General features: G+C 42.2%; 1 protein-coding gene across 1 annotated transcript in view; it reads left to right on the top strand.

Moving 5' to 3' along the window:
• Positions 1–2,050: 2,050 nt before the first annotated feature.
• The window catches only part of SH3BGRL2 (SH3 domain binding glutamate rich protein like 2), a 35,333-nt gene continuing 18,988 nt past the window's right edge, over positions 2,051–18,395 (top strand). Inside the window, exon 1 of the mRNA XM_058021366.1 lies at positions 2,051–2,257. Coding sequence (XP_057877349.1) covers positions 2,213–2,257 — 45 coding nt within the window. The 5' untranslated portion in view covers positions 2,051–2,212. The remainder of the gene's footprint in view (positions 2,258–18,395) is intronic.

Raw genomic sequence — 18,395 nt, 5'->3', positions numbered from 1 at the left:
ATGCTTTTTCCATATAATGCTATTGCCACATGCTTTCTCTGGGTTACTGGTTATGTGTTAAGGCTGTCTCTGAGATGTAGGAGCATTCTCTTCTTCTATTTAGTATGAGATAAAGATGTCCAGCACCCTTTGAATCAGTGTGTCTGTTTTTTGTGCTTTGCAGTACTTATGAAATATATTAATGAGCAGAAATTATTAATATTATAGTTTAAAGCTATGTATTAGTGCTGTGAGTGAATAATGTACAACCAGCTGCAGTGAATTGCCCTTATTTTGTTTCATAAAATGAAACAAAAGACTATGGTGGCCAAAACAGAATATTAAACCTAGTATTTTCTAGTAGTGAGTAAATAGAGAAATAAGTAGGAAATAAGCACCTCCATTTTTTAAAGAAAAACTTTGAGAAATACAGTAAAATTTGTTGTCAGAAATAATCCTGCAGTGTGAAGGAAATTCACTGAGTAAGGTAATGGGAATTTTCCAGCAAAATCTTATAATTACCCACCTATCACAGAATTTTAACAAGTTGTTTGGTGTTGCCTTACAAACCAACATAAACCAAGTTTTTCTCCTTTGCTGCTTTCCCTGATCATTCAGCAGCAATTAAACAATAAACACTTGTTGTTCACCAGTTTGTGGTTCCCATAGTAAAAGTTATGCTCAAGTGAAGACCGGAGCACTGAAGCCAGAAAATCTTAACCTTTGTACCTAAGTGTACTCTAATAAAGTTTACTCTTTTTTTCTTTCAACAAGCACTCTCATGAAAGCAAAGTAATGCATACATCTCTGCAAGATTGGTACTTGAATTCCCATTTTAGGACTTTATATTCCTGATATTAAGCTCCAGTCCAGAGGACAGTGAAATCAGTGGAAAGCTCTCCAATGAATCCCACAAGATAAATCAAGCACTGAGAGTTTTATGGCTCCTGCTAGGTACTTTCCGCAAGAAATTCAGGATTTCAAAATAAATAATCAATACTAAAATGTACAACAAGCTTTAAGGATATGTTTAGCAGCAAGTCGAGGTCTGTGCTTAGTCTGAACAGTGGAAATTCACTGAGGGCAGTGGCAATGCAAAGGTGTAAAGGAGGATGACACAGCACACTTCATCACTGGGGTGAAACTGTGTGAAGGGGAAATTTAGTCAGAGGGAATGAGCAACCATCGGGCTGCATGCAGGGAAGTAAGAGGATGGGGTTACGACTGTAGTAACATGTAAAAGGCTGTGAACTGTGTGGTTCTTGACTTTATTTAAAGGCAATCTGCATCCTCATAGACCCAAAAACTGATGAGGATCGAGTTGCCCTTGGTCACTTGCAGATGAGCTGAGTGATGAAGGGTTATTTGGGGTTATCTGTTTATCCTGATGATTAATAACATCTGTTCCACAGCTGACAATATTGGGAACTGTACATCCATGCCAGAAAGTGAAAATGGGCAGCGCTGTTTAACTCCTTTGGGATATATGGCGTAGGAGAGCCCTCTCACCCATTGTCCTGCCTCTCCTGCGTTGTCCCTGTTGCTTGCCTTGGCAGGATTGCCTATCCAGAACAGGTTATTTTCCACCCCTGTGCCGCAGTAAGCGGCGACCAAGGTGCCAGAGCGGACCCAGCGGATCAGATGCGGCGGCTCCGCACGGGGTAGGAGGAGCAGGAGCAGCCTGAGCCGGAGCGAGGAGCAGCGCTCCTGGCGGGGGAGCAGCTTCAGGCGCGGCTCACCTCGACCTGCGGGCAGCGCGCCTGGAGGGCGGCACCAGCCCCTCTCGGCCTCTCCCGGGCGCTGCGGCGGGCAGGCTGCGGCAAGCCCCCGTTTCCCCGGCAGCTCCTGGGGGCGGGCAGGCTCCTTCCCGGCTCCCTCCCGGCTCCGTGCTACGGCTGTCCCCGCCCGGGGAGAACTACAGCGCCCGTCGGTCCCTGCGCGCCGCCCACACACCCCCGCCTGTCGCCGCTATCGCAGCCTCCTGCCAGCCGGGAGCCGGAGCCGGCTCGCCCGAGAGAGCGGGGCTGCGCGGCAGGGCGGGCAGGGCAGGGCAGGGCAGGCGGGGCAGGGCAGGCGGGGCAGGGGGTGCCTCTGCTGCGGGCGGTGGCCTCGCTCGGGGGCGGCGGCGAGGTGGAGCTGGGCGGCCCCGGCCCCGTCCCGTGCCGGGGAGCGGCTCCTCGCAGCCTCGCTGCCCCGTCCCGAGCGCTCCTGTGGCCGCGGCTCATGAGTGAAGATGGTGATCCGCGTCTTCGTCGCCTCCTCCTCGGGCTCGGTGGCGGTGAGTGGGGGCGAGCGGCGGGGAGCGGGGAAAGCGGCGCGGCCGCCGCGGGCAGGGCTCAGCCTGCGGGGCCGGGCACCGCCGGGCTGGCAGCTCGTCCTCCCCGCCTGCCCAGCCTGCCCTCGGCTCCGAGCCTGGCCCCGCAGCCCGCACGGAGCCGGCTCCGTCCGTGGGCTGCCCTGGGACGCGGGGATGAATTTGCCGCGGTTGCGTGTGCGATAGGGGCGGAAAAGACAATTCTACTCCGCGAGGCTGCCGAAGCTTAACTAATTCGTAAATTGCCTTTGGCAAACCAGGCACCCCGAAACCTTTGTGGGGGACAAACGTTGGGTGTGTTTAACGGGTCTTAGAGGTCGTTAAGTGGGGCTAAACTTTCCCTGTTGGGAGGCGACCAGCGCCGCGGTGCCGGGGAGAAATGCCGAGGGAGCCGAGCCCGGGCAGGTGCGGTGCCTCGGTGCCTGCCACCCACGGCAGGGTGGACACATAAATACTTGAGAGCCTAGGGACAGGCTGCGGGCCACCAGCGCCTCTCTGCATTAAGAAATACTCTGGGATAGGTACAGCTCTTCTCAGACTCACTTTTGAAGGGCATCACTGCGTTCTCTGTTTCGCTGAAGCTTGTACATCATTCTCTTGTTTAACTAATCATGCGTGTGACCTATGAATTTCCATATTTTCACATAAAGTGACAGCTTTCTGTTAAGGGAATCTGGGCGTAAACATCCTACTGAATTCGTTCTTTAATAAGAAACATCTAAAGGATTTAGATATAATTGATATTCTTTCATGCTTCAGCAGTGAGGGCAGCAGCACTTTCTATGTTGCAGAAGGACGTAGCACATTCCTGTGTGAAGGTTTATTGTGTATTCAGTTCCTTCAGCCTTTTACTGTGTGGATCTAGTTTTCAGCTCAGTAACATGATGACAGGTATGTGTTCTGATATGTTTTGGTGTGAAGTGTTCAAAGTGCTTAGTGGCTGCGTTACAGCTAATAAAAACTAATTATCCATTTCAGTAGCCAGCATCTTCAGAACTCTGTAATCCATGTCCATCAAGCATCCATGAGAGAAAAAACATCTTCCCTGCATGGGCAGTTGGTTCATGCTGCGGTAGTGTAGCATTCCTGGTTTCAGTTTCTGTTTCATGTCCCATGGGCTGAACAGTATACATACAGTATATATTTTGTTTTCATTGGAGGGGTAGAGAAGGGCCACATCTTTCACTCACCCCCATCTCCAGTCTGCAAGGAGGTTACTGATAGGAGTTTTTCATTCTGCTCTCTGCTTACCCTGTCTGCCTGCAAGGTACAAATGCAGTTGGCAGAGCAATATAATCCTCATAACTATCTATTAACCCAGCAAACCAAATCTGAGTTTGATAAGCAATTTAAATTGCACATTGGTTTTCTTGCTGACTTTTTTTCTGGGTTGGACAGCAACAAGATGACAGAATATGTGTAATAGTTTGCATGCTGGTGATACTCAACTTCCTTCATCTAGTCAGTAGTGCATCTGAGTGCAGCTTAGCCAGAGCAGAACAGATGATTTGGTGATTGAAGGTGCTGTTATAAAGGGCCAGTGCTCTGACATCTCTCTTCTGTCAGTTTTTTTCATCTGTGTTATCACAGCATGTAAGACCTTTAATTATGGGCTAGGTTCCTGCTGTTCTCAGTGTTGCATCACGGAGCCTTTCCTTTTTTCTGTAGGCTTTGCAGGGGGTGTCCTTAGATCCAGGCTAAGGATGGAGGAAAATGATGAAGAAAACACTATTATTAGCTAGTTATGTGGGAATCTGCATCTGGAGAAGAAGGTGGTTACTGTATTTCATGTCTTTAAACAGTTTTAAGGGAAGTTTTAAACTTATTATCATCCTTCTAGAACTAAACATTAGTGAAAGGAGTCTGAGTCATAGGATTGTCATCTCCTCCAGCCTTCAACACTATATCAGCTATTTTTTGGGATCCTGTGCCATTCATGAGACAGAATTATTTCCCCATCGAGAAAAAATGAGTACCCCATATAGATCCTACTCTGTGTCCTACTAAAAATGGTGTCAGAATTCATGGTTTAATTTCTGCCTCTAACTTGAGTCAAATTGTAGGCTAGCTGCTTATAAAGTGGGTGTTTCTCAGATGAGTATCTGACCTGCTGCAATTGACCAGAAACTTCTATATGTAATACTGGCTGACAAAAAAAGCAGTGTCATTGTGACGTAATTATTTTTCCAATCTCTCTAGAGAGACTTTGTGAAATTAATCTTTATCTTAAAATGGAAAGTCCATGTAGTATCTAGAGTAAGCTTTTGTTTTGGCAAATATAATGAGCTAAACTCTTTGTGTGTATGCCTCCTTTCGAAATCTTCAGAATACCCAGGTCAAATGATAGGCATTTAGCTGAAACATTGCTGAGAAATACACTGATTGTGTACTCAGAAAAGGCTTTACTTTACATAAATATAGCTGTATCTGGAAACTGCTAAAGTATTTATTGATCTTGGTGTATATGTCTTACTGATATTTGGTGTAATTTGTTTTGGGTTAAAGAAGATAAAAACATATAATTGTCACACATAAAAACATATAATTGTCTAAGAGTCTAGTGCATAAAATATTTTGAGGGTCATTCCAAAGAGTGAGAAAAAGAAGTAATTTAATGGAATGAGAAGGAACCAAGAATAATGTGAATTTTCCCTTCATTTGGTTTTGGAGTTCTCCCTGCAGCATCTTCCAAACATCTGAAAGTTCTTAGACCCCCGAGAGGTTAATTGTTGTAACTGCTTTTTGTTTGTTTAATAAAACTCGTGACTATAAATGCTTCATGAGCTTAAAATAACCCGCAGATCCCAAAAGGTAGTTGTTGCTGGAGTGGAAACCTTGATCTTCAGCGTTCAGGGAAGCTGGACAGAGGGCTTGGCCTGCAGGGACGCTGAGGAGAGCTTGGTGTGGGAAGGGCGCGGGAGGCATCGTGCGTGCGGGTACATTTCTAAACCACCTCCTGTTGCTCTGAGCATGCATTAGGCAGATTCAATCGAATCGCAATGTGAAGCCTCTGAATAGGCAGACAGGCATGTTTCTACAAGTCTTACTGTCTCCTGCTCTTTCTGACCTGAATTTCTACTTGTGTTGGTAAGCTGTGTCTCGAATTGCAAGCACCTCTTTGTAGGGCTGGGGAGGCAGGCTTTGCTGCTCCTCCCTGATAAGGACAATCATTGTTCTTTTGTGCCTAAGAGAAAGGTTACTTTAAAAGTAGCCTTTGCTGTTCTCCCTCAGCAGTGCTTCACTGTTTCCAGGAAATAGTTTATGCCCATGTTTTTCGCCAGATCATTCCCAGATGACTGTCATTTTATCTGTTTCACTTTCTCCAGTCTATCAATAAGAATTTACACTTGTGCTACTGTACTACATGCGGTCTCATAATTAAATAGTTTTCAGTGTTTTAAAGCAGCTTTACCTTTGTCAGGAAGCTGATAGCATGAGCTAATTACAGACTTTAAGTTTGTAATTCCTGCAGTTATCTGGAAATGCCAAACCGGAGAAAACTTCAGTCTTGCAGTTAGAGGACTGAAGATCAGGTAAGGGGAATATCACTGAAGAGCTGTTAAATAATGGAGAACCTTCAAACAACTGCCTCACTTGTACTTTCTCCTTTGTGGTATTAATTTGTTGTAGCTTCATCTGTTGAGCTGAACAGATAATATAGGGAAATTAATGAAATAATGGCACAACAGGTACAATCTGCTTTGACTAGTGAGATATGTGAAACAACTTTCCATTGAAATTTTTGTATGTTCACAAGATGAGAAAAACAGGTCACTGACATGAATTCCTTTTAGTTCACAGAGATAAGTGCTGGTCAGCCACATTCTTCAGGAGAAATGTTTGGGAGGACAGGAGAGTTTGGGGAGGAACAGCAGCAACCTGAAAAGAATACACGATTTTACATGACCAAAACTTGGACTTTGACTCTTGCAACTGAAGAGGATTATGGATTTTTTTACTAGGAAGCTTGATAAGATAGGTGCAGTCATTGTTAAATTGTTTCTATAGCAAATATTGGCTCTGTGGGACTAATGCTCTCTTTTTGATTAAGCGTATTATGGAGGTCAAATGAGTTGGATTTTTTTGTTTCCTGGAATGACTTTAAATCACATTATAAAACTTTGGAATGTCAGAATAATTATAGTCATGTTTGTTTGGTTCACTTGTTGTTGGGTAATGTAGTGGAGACATTCTTAAGGCTAAGCTGGTTTCCGATGGATGATGAATTTCAACTCCACCCTTGATTGTAAAAAGTCATTGTAATTCAACATTTCTCATAACACTTAGCAGAAAGATTGTGCTTCTTGTTGGAGTTGTGAAATAAGTTAATTTAGAATATGTCACTTCTAGAATATCCACCATCTTAAGTTTTTTTTCTTTGCCTCTCTTCACCCAAAAAGCACAACAGTCAAAACTGAAAGTGATTTTTTTTTTGAGTGATACAAGTGCCTTTTGAGAAAACAATATTAGTTATGGTGGTCATTTGGAGGGATTTACAACTTGTTGCATGTGATTTATGCAAGTTCAACTAAAAATAATGAGCTTTGTAAATGTTACTTATTGTCATGATGTTTTTTTAATATTTGGATTTTGTAAACTCAGATCAGAGCAGCAGGTAAGCTAGCTTTTCAGAAATGAGACAACAGTCTTTCCAGTTGGAAGTGATCCTGAAATATTTACCTGGGAAGTAGCAGTATTTTAAGTGTTTAACCATAGTATTGTCTACATCTGTTGGCATGCTGAGGATCCTGTTGGATTGGATCCTCAAAGCCTGATTTATGAATCCCACACGAACATCTTACTGTGTCACTTCACCTTTCAAGGTAGTGGTGCTTGTGGCTGTGCACCTACAGAGCACTGCTGTAACCACAGCAGTGATACTGGAAGGAAAAAGCTGGATCCTTGCTCAGTCACTGGACACATCTTGGATATTGGCAATTGTATTAGGTGCATAGGAGAGATGTGGAGACTTTCTGGATCTGGTCCCTTGACTTCATTTTCCCTCAAGTTCCTTATTATCAGGTCAGGTGACTCATACTAATTTTTGCTGGCTTCTGTCAGTCCTATTTTGCAGGGTTATGGCAGAGAGAGCCTGAGAGTCTCACTCATGACTGAATTCTCTTGAGGCAGGGAGGTCGATGGTGAAGGCTTTAGCTGGTTTTCACCTTAAGGACTTACTATTTGTATCTAGGTTTCAGGTCTGTATTGCAAATAAGTCTAAACTCTGGTTCCATTCTCCTGCCTTGTGATGGAGAGAGCTGTGAGCCTGTGGACAGCAGTTCAGATCACTTAAGGAATGTGTTCAGGGGGCAGCTGAGTGTGAACCCTAGTCACAAGGATGCAGGCTGAATTTGTGTATGGTATTTAGTACCTAACTGTTGCACCATTCCTGTATGCTCTAGTGCTTTCCAAATATTTACACTTCTTCTTGGCAGATAGATCATGTCAGAAATAATGCTGCTTTAAAGAACACACTTTGGACTACACAGTGTCATGTGCAGGAAGTTTCTTACTGAACTTTGATTACAATCAGCTGTAATAAAACTTCAAAGGAGGTATTGTTCTGACTGAGATTATGAAGACTTTTCCCCTTTGTTTTTCTATAGAGTACAAGTCCCCAAATGGACATACTTAACTGATAGTAACCTGTTCTCCATAATCTTCCTCTCAGATTGTTAAAGTCCAGAAATTACTTTTTCTAATTCTGGTCATAGTGCTTGTGATTGCTGGATATAACTGAATGTGTGTTGCATATAACTGAATTTTATAATAAATGAAAAAGAATACTGAAGTAAAAGCTAACTTGCATGCAATTTTTTAGTACAAGTTACTTAGGAATGTTCAGAAATTGGGAGTTGTGGAAAAATAGCATTTAAAGAAGTTCTTAATTGTATAATATCAGTATCACTTTTATGTTTACCTATCTGAGTGCAACTTGAAGATAGAAAATTGTCACTGAGCTGGTAACCCAGAGTGTATCTCTTTGCTAGCAAGTACTCTAAGGGGAACAGCTTCCTCACTTACACCTCAAGTGTTGGCCCCCTAGGGGAGTCTGTCCAAAAGGAAGTGCTGCAGTCTTTGATTTCCTTATAGTGTGGAAGCTTGCTAAGAGGAGTAATGAACACAGAAACACAGTACTGCTTGGAATCTATTCCTAGTTGAAATCTACTGTATCCAAAAAATCTACTGTATCCATACTTGACCATGTTCAAGTATGTCAGTGTTTTTTAACAGCTTGATTTTTAATGTTTTCCAGAAGATAGTTAACATTTCACAAGTCCCTTAAGCTGGCAAATTTTCTTCCTTGGCAAGGTGAGGGTAAATGTAGAGGCAGTGGTAGTGTTTCTCACCTGTGACTGTCAATGAAATAGGTCTGCAGATAGCTGCCAAAGCTCAGAAGAGCTTCTGAATTCCTCAGTAGCTGAGATATTGTTTCCATAATCTTCTCTCTTGGGTTGGTTTGTTGTTTGGTTGGCACCCATTGGATGGACAGGTGGACTCAATTCAGAGACCTAAATCACTGTTGCCTGTCATTTGTGAAAACATCAGATTTCAGTGTATCTCATGCAGATTAGCAAAGGGTGACCCAATCTTTCAAGGGATGATTCAAAGTTGTTGGTGACTGAGCAGAAGCAGTGACTGAGATACAAATGTTGTACAGGCAACTCCTTTAACATCGTTTGTCTTACTGCAAGAGAACACAGACACAAAACTTCCTTTCTTGTCTTATGTGGGCTGTAGACCTTCATCTGTGAAGTATTTTGGGTGAAATCTTTTAATTCTTCTGTTCAAAGCTGTGGCAGTCTTCCCACTCAGGTGTGCTACTTTACTGTAAGATATTTATCACCATTCTGAAAAGGCTGAGTCTTAGGCATGTGGGTATCCTCCTTTTGTGGTCATAAGAGCTACAGTGATGAGGAAGCTTCACAAAACAAGTTATTTCTACGTCATTAGAGGGGGAAGGGAAAATCAATTTGATTTACATCAGTAAACAAGCTTATTTAGTCTAAATTTAATATTGTACTTCACTGTAATTGAATTTGGTACAAAGAAAAGGGAGTAACTGTCTTGCTAGCTGATTTCTGAAGGGAAGTTCTTAGGAGATGCAGGTTGTTCAGGGAGTCAAGTGAATCATCCATGACAGTGTGCCCTTCTGTTGCTGCCTATCTGCCTTGGGTAGGACAGACCTTGTCTTCACAGTTAAAGAGTTACAGGACTTGTTATGTTGGTTTTGCTGTTCCATCCCTGGATAGCTAGTACCCATCATTTCTACTAAGACAAAATGGCAAAACACAAGGTGTTTGTCATTGTACTGCAAGGAATAAACTTGCAGAAGTTAATGCCTGGGAGTGACATTTGCATATGTATCAACTTGTATTTTGTTTGAATATGCATCTGTAGACATGTGCTTTTGCATGCACACATATATATGGAGAGATACAAATATCCATATATATAGATATATGTGGGTATGGATATATATGTATATGTTTATGTATACATACTTGAGCCTTTGAATCACTGATAGTTGCTAATTATCCCTCAGTAAAAATAAACCACTGATTTTATCATTTCCAGAAGAGAAATAAAGTCCTGATGCCTTTAGGATGCTCAAGATATGTCAGCATCTCTCTGGGCTGTGTCAAAAGTGCCTGCTCCTGTATTGCATCTGTGGATGTCTATCTTCAGTGTAAGCTAGAGAGCAGAAATCATGGTGCTTGCTCACCTATCTCTATTATTCTGTGTGATTCCATGTGTCTGGTCTGTGCCTGAGAGCTTTATTTATGTACCTTACTTCAGCTAATGAGTTGTTTGCAGAATATCAGAATAGTTGTACCAACATAAGATACACACCAGTATGATTGTATGGGGACATACAGTGGAATAAAACAGTTCCCTTCCTGCTTAGGAAAAAGGTAACATGGGCGTAAACAATGGTACAAAGATTTTTATCTGTCAGGGATGACAGGGGCATTGGAAGACCTTAGTGCTGATAACCTCAAAGTTGCTCTTCTGCCTGTTTCAGAGCTCTTGGCTGTGTTCTGGCCTCCTCCATCGCAGCTGAGCATTTGCCTTTGTGGATGCTGAGGTGGCTGAGTGATACATTGGCCCATGGAGCCCAGCGTCTGCAGCACCACGCCATGGCTAGTTGTGCCCCTGTCACAGGGGTAATGGTAGCTTAAGGCAAGCTTCTGCTTGTGGCAAAGCCCTGAACAGCCACAGTTTCTGGCTTTCTATGAATGTCCCAGTTCATGGGATCCTTCAGTTGCGCACTCTGCCGGCGGTGTTACCCTCAGAGTTTTTGTTTGTGAGAAGACGTCTGAAACCATGAACCTGTACTTCATATTAAATGCAAATCCAAACGTGATTGGGTATGTTCCATTCACACATGCTAATTTGCTTTCCCATTGGCTTTTGGATTTTCATGCTGTTACAAAAGGGCAGAATATTGTTTACCTTCATATGTTGGGAGATAATGTCCTGTTGTGATTCTTTCAACCAGTCTGTGTAGCACAGGTCCTCTGAATTCACTGGGTAAGTCCCATTTACAGCAAGAAAAAGTGACTCAGAAAAAAATTCATCAGCATTTAACAGGGGAAATTCTATTAAAACTTTCACAAGTTTGTTTTGTTTCCTGGCATTTCAGTATGCTGCAGAGAATCATATTGGGTATTATCAGTACTTTTAAGACATTTATGAATGATTATTTGGAACAATCTAGTAGTAACATTACAAATCAATTAAAGACTGGTTTCTTAATCTGTGTTTTTAGGTGAAAATCAAGTGAGTCTTTGTGTGCCTTCATTTGAAAGGAAGCCGCCTTTGATCTGATGAACAATAGAGCATCAGCAACTGAAACCTGTCATTAAATTGCTGCAGGGTTAGTGAAATTATCATCCCTGTCCAATCTAAAGAAATGCAATTCAAGTATGCTTTAAACCTTTGATCTGGATCTGCATCTCCTAAGGTCAGATAGTCTTTCTGAAACATCTCTAATTGAGTGATCTGATAGGTTTATGTAGAAACAGAGACAGGAGTGGCATTTGAAGGGTGTAGATACCATCACATTCTTCAGTAGGAACCAGCTAGGAAGCTAAAATTAGTAAGAAAAGAGATACAAAAAACTAGTCTTTGATCAAAGAAGACAGCTGCTATGAAGGCCCTGATGTGCAAGCAGTCCCTTCCTGCTCAATCAAACTGGCTTGCCTGCAGCAAGGTCTCTTTTCTAGTGAGGGTACCCAGCATCAGGCCCCAGGGAAGTCTGGAAGTCAGTGAGTTTATGCAGCAGTGGTGTTCAGCATACCTTTGGCTATGTGGAGGTGGCTCCTCTTGACCTTACAGGAGATGTGTCTGCAGTTTATAGGATAATAATCAGATGGCTGCTGTGATGTGCTGCTGACAAAGGGATGCACCTTGTCACTAAGAAATGGGTGCAGAAGTATGAAAGAGAATTTACAGATACAGAGCTGCAAAAACACTCAAGCTACATAGATAATAGTTGCATTTGTTGAAAGAGGAATAATGTTGACATTTATTAATGAGGTTAGAAACCTTGTTCTGCTCAGTTGAGTCAAAGATAATTTTGTTACTGATCTGAATAATAGCAGTGGCAGTCAGCCCTGGTTTAGAAAATCCATCCTCTTAGTCTTACAAAAACATGAGAAAATGTTGCAGTAATACAGTCCAGTTTTATCTGAAATATGACATTTGTCTCAAGCCACAATGCATTTTTCTGTTGCAGTTTCATATATTGCTGAGAAAACCTGTAAATATCTGCAAAAACGTAGCACAACGAAATCTGGATGACTTTCACTGCTGTTAGTGCTGTTTTTTTAAAGTGCATTGTCAGGGGTGTGTATATCTGTAGTTGGCAGAATGACACATCTGTGCTGTGTGGATAGTAACTGTCAGGGGAAAATAGCAGAAGCATTGACAAGTTTGTTTCACAAACTTGTGTTTGAAATTCTTTGGAGCCTGTTGGAATCACAGTATCTCTGCTCCTTTAAGGTGAGAGAACAAATAAATGCAAGCATAATCCTTCTCAAGGAAAGGCTAAATGTTTTTTCCAAGTGGTCAAGGGCACTTATCATTCCCCCAGATTCATGGAGGAGGATTAGTACCTGTGTGAGAATAATATGGCTGTGACCTTGTTTATGTAGGAACAGGATTCTGCGTTAAACCCAGCATGCCCCTGCTGGGCGAGGCAGTGCTGCAGTCCTCTAGCTTGCCCTGCTGTGCCTTGAGCCCTCTGCCTTGCTGTCAGGAGGCTGCTGCACGTGCCATCCTGTGGATCCACATTCTGCATCCACTGGCTCTGGGTTCAGAAGTAGCTGGAGCTGCAGCTGGGTGTACCTGGGTGTTGGGCTGTGGGCCCTGAGTGACAAAATCTAAAGGGTGCAGCTCGCGCTTATGTCAGGAGATGGCCAGAATTTATATCTTGAGTTGACAGAACTAGGACCCCACCCAGATGAAACAAGGCTAATTGCTTGTTGCATCTCCTGGTAACACACTGCTAGGTGTTTTTATCCCTTCTGGTAGATAAATATTCCTATGCCACTGGGTTTTGCTGCTTAAAGCTAATGAGAAAGAAGAAACATGACCTACTTTTTTAGTGCTGAAAATTTTCTTTTCTATCTCATTTGCCATAAATACAGAAAATACAGCTGGGAATGCTTTGTTCATTGTGACAAAACAATGTGACTGATAAATACAGAGAACTAGTTCAAACACTTTCTGTGTTCTGCTGACTCACCTCATCACAAAAAAATCAATTCTGTATTTTCATCTTAAAAGTTCAGGTGGTAAACATGTTACATAATAGGAAATGTGTGTGAATCTCTAGTTAGGGCAATTTTTTGTTTTTAAACTTTTATATTTCTTCACAGAATTTAGAGTAGAATGGAATGTTTCAGTTGGAAGTAACCTACAGTGATCATCTAATCCAACTGCTTGACCACATCAGGGCTCACCAGAAGTTAATTAAAGCATGTTATTAATGGCATTGTCTTAATGTGTCTTAAACAATTGTAAGCTAGGAAGGCTTTGTTTGACTACCTGTGAAGAAAGGCTTCCTTATGACAAGTCTGAACCTCCCCTGACAAAAGTATTACACATCCCATCGCTGGATACCAGGGAGAGGAGATCAGCACCTCCCATTCCACTTCCCCTCAGCAAACTGTGGGGAGCCATGAAATCACCCCTCAGCCTCCCTTTCTCCAGACTAGACAAGCCCAGGGCCCTCAGGGGCTCCTTTCAGCACTTTCCTTCCAGCCCCACCTCCAGTTTTGCTGCCTTCCTCTGGGTGCATTTAAGGACCTTCACATTGTTCCTAATCTGTGGGGCCCAGAACTGCTCACGGCACTGGAGGTGGGGCAGCACCAAGGCTGGATGCAGTGGGATTATGACCCCTCTGGACCAGCTGCTGATGCTGTGCCTGGTGAGCCTAAGGCTGTGAATTGCCCTCTTGGCTGCCAGGGCACACTGCTGAATATTAGAGCATTTGCTTGCTTTCCAAAACCTGCTTATAAAGCTGCCCTCTTTGGTGCTATTTCAGTGAACTTTAATCAATTACCAAATATTTAATGTTTTAGGAAAATAAAGAAACAAAATGGATTAATCATGTTTTACTTCCCAAAATCATAATTCTGCCGAGCAAGCTGATGCACACAACAAAGCAACAGCTCTTAATCCCTGCAGATTTTTACCTGTAGCAGTTTTGGACTCCCATGTGCAAGATACCAAACTGTTCCTTGCTCTGCTTACTCTGCAGAACTGTGAGACTGAAAGATCAACTTTCTGTTCATCTCTGCAGGACTGAGTTTCCAATAGTTTAGACTTGACAGTTCTCACCTACCTTGCTGAACTGGAACTTTGCTGGGGAGCAAAGTATATTCCCCAGAATCAAACAAGAAGAAATAAACATGAATAAATGTAATATAGCATGGAGATCAGGGAACAACTTGCATTTAGTTAGTAGGTACTGAAAAGTAGTTGAAATAATATGGGTTGCAGTTATTATACTTGTATTTATGTGTATGTATTTTGAAAAAGAAGATAGATGTTGCTTGTTGAAAGGGTTTCTTTCCTGATGCAAAATACTCGCTATAAATATGCCACTTTGACAAAAGGGAGTAGTATGAGGAGGAGTTAAATGTAGAATACCAAACAGGAGATTTAAATTATTCTCTGGCATCTTTGAAAGGTTTCTGCTGGAAAAATGCACTAAAATAACACTTTCTTTTTAACCACGCTCTTGAACTACTGAAACATATGGTAAATTGCAAACAAAAGCATCAATCTATTGAAAGAAGTTAGCTGCCAGCTAAGATTTGAATTGTTAGTCTTTTGAAGCGATAGTCTAGCCCTGCAGGATGGTTCCACCAGGAGAAGTTCTTGATAGCAGAGACCATGTTTAATGAATCCCTGAGCTCTTCCAAGCTGGTCGAAGTTTCTTCTATCTCTTATGCTAGCCACCAAGATCCTCACTTTGTTGAAAACGAAAAAAAAAGATCCTAACCCATAATTCTAATAATTTTGACTTTTTGGCTCACTGTTGGCTGAGACATTTTTAAAATCAGATGAAGTAATGGGCAAGCTCTGGTAACCTGCCCTCTGTTTTAGTTAGTGGTGAAGAACCATTGAAGAACCAACACGCTTTCCCAGTGTCCTCACAAGAAAATACCTGTGACTAGGAAACAGTATCTGTTTCAAAATACAGATATTTTGAATATCTGTAGCAAAAATACAGTTTCAAGCATGCATTTTGTCAAATAGAAATGTTTTCAGGATAGTGTAATTCCACAGATTCTTCCTGTGGGTTATAATCTAAACTGGCAGCAGGCTTTGCAAGCTCCCCTACTGGAGCAACCAGCTTGGCATGCTGACCTTTACTCTGGCAGTCCCCTGCTGCTTGCCAGGCTGGGCAGGGAATCTTCTGCCTGTGCTACTCACTCTGCATGGAGTCCTTTGGCTCTTAGTCTGTCTCACTAATTTGGAGCTGCCTGTACCCTCAGTGAGACTTCCAGGTTCTGGTTCAATTCCTGCTGTACAGTCTTCAAATTTCACCTTGTTTTAGCCTTTTTTTATTTCCACAGCAATGCTGTGTTTTTTAGTTTCATACTGATGCGATAGAAGAAAATTCACACCGCTAATTGGAGGGTAGATCCAGCATCAATGGCATTCTTATTCTTTTGACGAGGAAGCAATGAGCCAAATTTTGGAGTTTATAGCATCTGTTTTCCTACAGTCCTTCAGAGACTCCTGTGTAAATGGATTTTCAATGCTGTAAGAACACATTGTTCCTACTGCAAGAAGAAAATTATAGAATCACTTACGTTATTTGTGTGCATTGGTGGGAAGTCTTGTTTCCCAAAATACAGAAGAATTCAAAAGAAGTAGACTTGGGTATGACTTCAGAGGCTTTTCCAGCTGCACACATCTCAAATGCACCCTGTGTGGCGCTGTCTCTAGGTAATTTTTCTGTAGAACGTTGTATTTTTCTGTTCTTGGTGTTTCCCGTTTTTCTGTTTCTTACATTTTTGTCTCTTCTATTCGCTTTGTGCTTATTGAAACAACACCTAGTAAACCCATGAGCAAATTCCCATCATCTCTTACTTTTAGCAGTGATAGTTGTATTTATACTTGCTAAAGACCCCTTTGTGTTTCACAATGTTATTCTGTTACTTGCACAGAGAGCAATGATTTCAGACAAACTGCCGTAAAAAGTAAACTTTTCCCTTCACCTTGAGATAGACATATGTGCGCAGAGAGAAATAGAATTAAATGCATTTATCAGCATGCAACATCTGGCTAGGAAAATATGAGGCTAGCAGGCAATGGGCATGGAGCAGTTTAACTGTCTTTGTAGCTCTATAGAAAATATTTTTATTTGCTGACTGCTTATGATTAATAATCTCTTAAAAACCAAACCTGTCTCAAATTTAATTGCATTTCTTAATTAATGGATTCTTTTTGAAGTTACCATACAAACATTGCACAGAGGCAAAGGTGTGCAGAGTCCTTGGCTAAGCAGTATCTCAGCAGCTCCCAGGGACCTGCAGACTGATTTTGCATAAGGCTGAGCAGATTGCCCTCCCAGTTTAATAGTGTTTCATGTTGTGTGTCCTTAATTATGTCTCTGTGTGCAAGCGGAAGGTTGCTGCTAGCAGGAGACCAGGGCAGTGCTGGCTGCATGTGGCCTCTGTTCACACACTGTTCTGTTCCTCTTCAGCTTGAAAAGTTCTGTAGTTAGTTTTTAGGATATTGAAACATTTTTTTTTTTGAGGATGAAGAATTCAGGTGCTATTTGGAGGCCTGTTATGAGAAGACAGTGTTTTCCTTCTGTCAGATGCAATGTGGTATTTGCTGTGGTGGAGAGCCGCTCACTTTACTTTTGGAAATAGTTATGCAATGCTGATTTTTGGGGTTTTTTTATTTTAATTTTTTTTTCTCTGTTAACCTTCTTCTCTTCATTACGGCTTCTCATCCTTTTTTCATATGTACATAGCTGAGTTGTATTTTCCTGCCAAGAACAATGAAGTAATCATATGAACCTTTGAAAAGTTCTGTCACAGTGATGCCATTTCCCTGCAATAAAAATTGTCAGGGGTCAGTTATGCTCTCCTTTCCTAAGTCAGGCAAAGAAAGTAGAAATTTGGCAGAAGATCTCTGTCACTACAGGTCTCAAATGTAAAAGGACCATGAGGATTTGCATTTCAAGCTTATGAATATGTGGGAATAGCTTTTTATTGCTTCTTTATTAGAGCAGAAACATAGTGGAAACATAAGAAGAGGATGCTTCAACACAGTTTATAATTCTGTTCCTTTAATGTGTTTAGGGCTTGTATTGGTTTGTTAGAGCATAATATTTCCTTATTATCTGTGAGTATATGTTAAGCCACATCTGTGTGAGAAGTGAAGATAAGTAATCCTCTGCAGTAGCTATATTACATCTGCATTTTACACTGCAGCAGTCCCTTTGGGTATGGTTGCATGACTTGTAAAGGCAGAGGCTCACATATAATATTTTCAGTTGAAGGAGTGAGTTGAGCTTGTGTTTATGTAACACAGATGCTGCTTCTGCAGTTCATGTTTCAGATACTCGTACCTTGCGCCACGGCTGAGCCATTTTCTTAGGATGCAGTTTTGCTCCTGATACAAACTGATGAGATTGTGGTGCTGACGTTATTGATGCTCCTTCCCTTGTTCCCCTAGTTCCTGCATTATGCTTGTGTGAGGAAAGCTGCAGGAGCTGCTTGGCAGGAGGCAGGAACATTGTGTCATCTCAGTGACAGCCAGCAGTGAGATCTGCTGAGTTGTATCATCAAACTGCACCATAAAGGTGCCCCTGCCAAATGCAATACTTTCAGTTTTTGGCTGAGTCAGTGGGTGGATAACGTGGCTGATGCAGTTCTGGAGTGAGGGCAGGTATGTGGAAAGAGTAACCAAATTTAAAAAGAAGGAAGAAAGCTAGCAGGACCATCTCTGTCTTTAGAGGCACAGGTGTGCCAGGCTGTGAAACAAGTATTTGAGATGAACTGAGACATGCATTCATTTTTTTTTTTAATGTCAGGCTTGTAAAATGTGCTTGTGGTTTGACAGGCCAGTTTAGAAGATAACCTCATAAGGCTTTTTTTCTCACTCACCATGTGTGGTCTGAATATTTCTTGGGGTGGGATTTTGTGTTAGAAAGATGGTCATTTGTTCTTGGGATCTGTCTGGAAGGAGTGGACAGTTCAGGCTAGGCTGTCAGTTCCTTCAATTCCAAGAGGATGAAACTGTAAAAGAGTCAGTGCTGCACATCTCAGTCACCTGCCAATTCATGGAGGGTACCTGCTGTCATTCCCTCCACTTGCAGGCAGGAGGACAGAAACCCAAGGAGTACCTTATCTCCAGAAGGTGGGGGGTAGAGTCTACAGCAGAAAACCAAGCTTCCACATCCACTTTGTGAGAACCAGACACTCAGCAACATTCCTCCTGTTGACACTGTGAAAAAATTTGAAACTGAGAATGGGTCTGCTTTGCCCCATTTATATTAACTGGGCTAATGACAAAAGGCAGAGAAGTTCCCTTTCATCAAGGCACAGTTCTTATTAGTATTGTG

The sequence above is a fragment of the Melospiza georgiana genome, chromosome 3, assembly GCF_028018845.1.
Source record: "Melospiza georgiana isolate bMelGeo1 chromosome 3, bMelGeo1.pri, whole genome shotgun sequence".
NCBI classification, from domain to species: Eukaryota; Metazoa; Chordata; class Aves; order Passeriformes; family Passerellidae; genus Melospiza; species Melospiza georgiana.
This window is presented reverse-complemented; position numbering and strand designations above follow the sequence as displayed.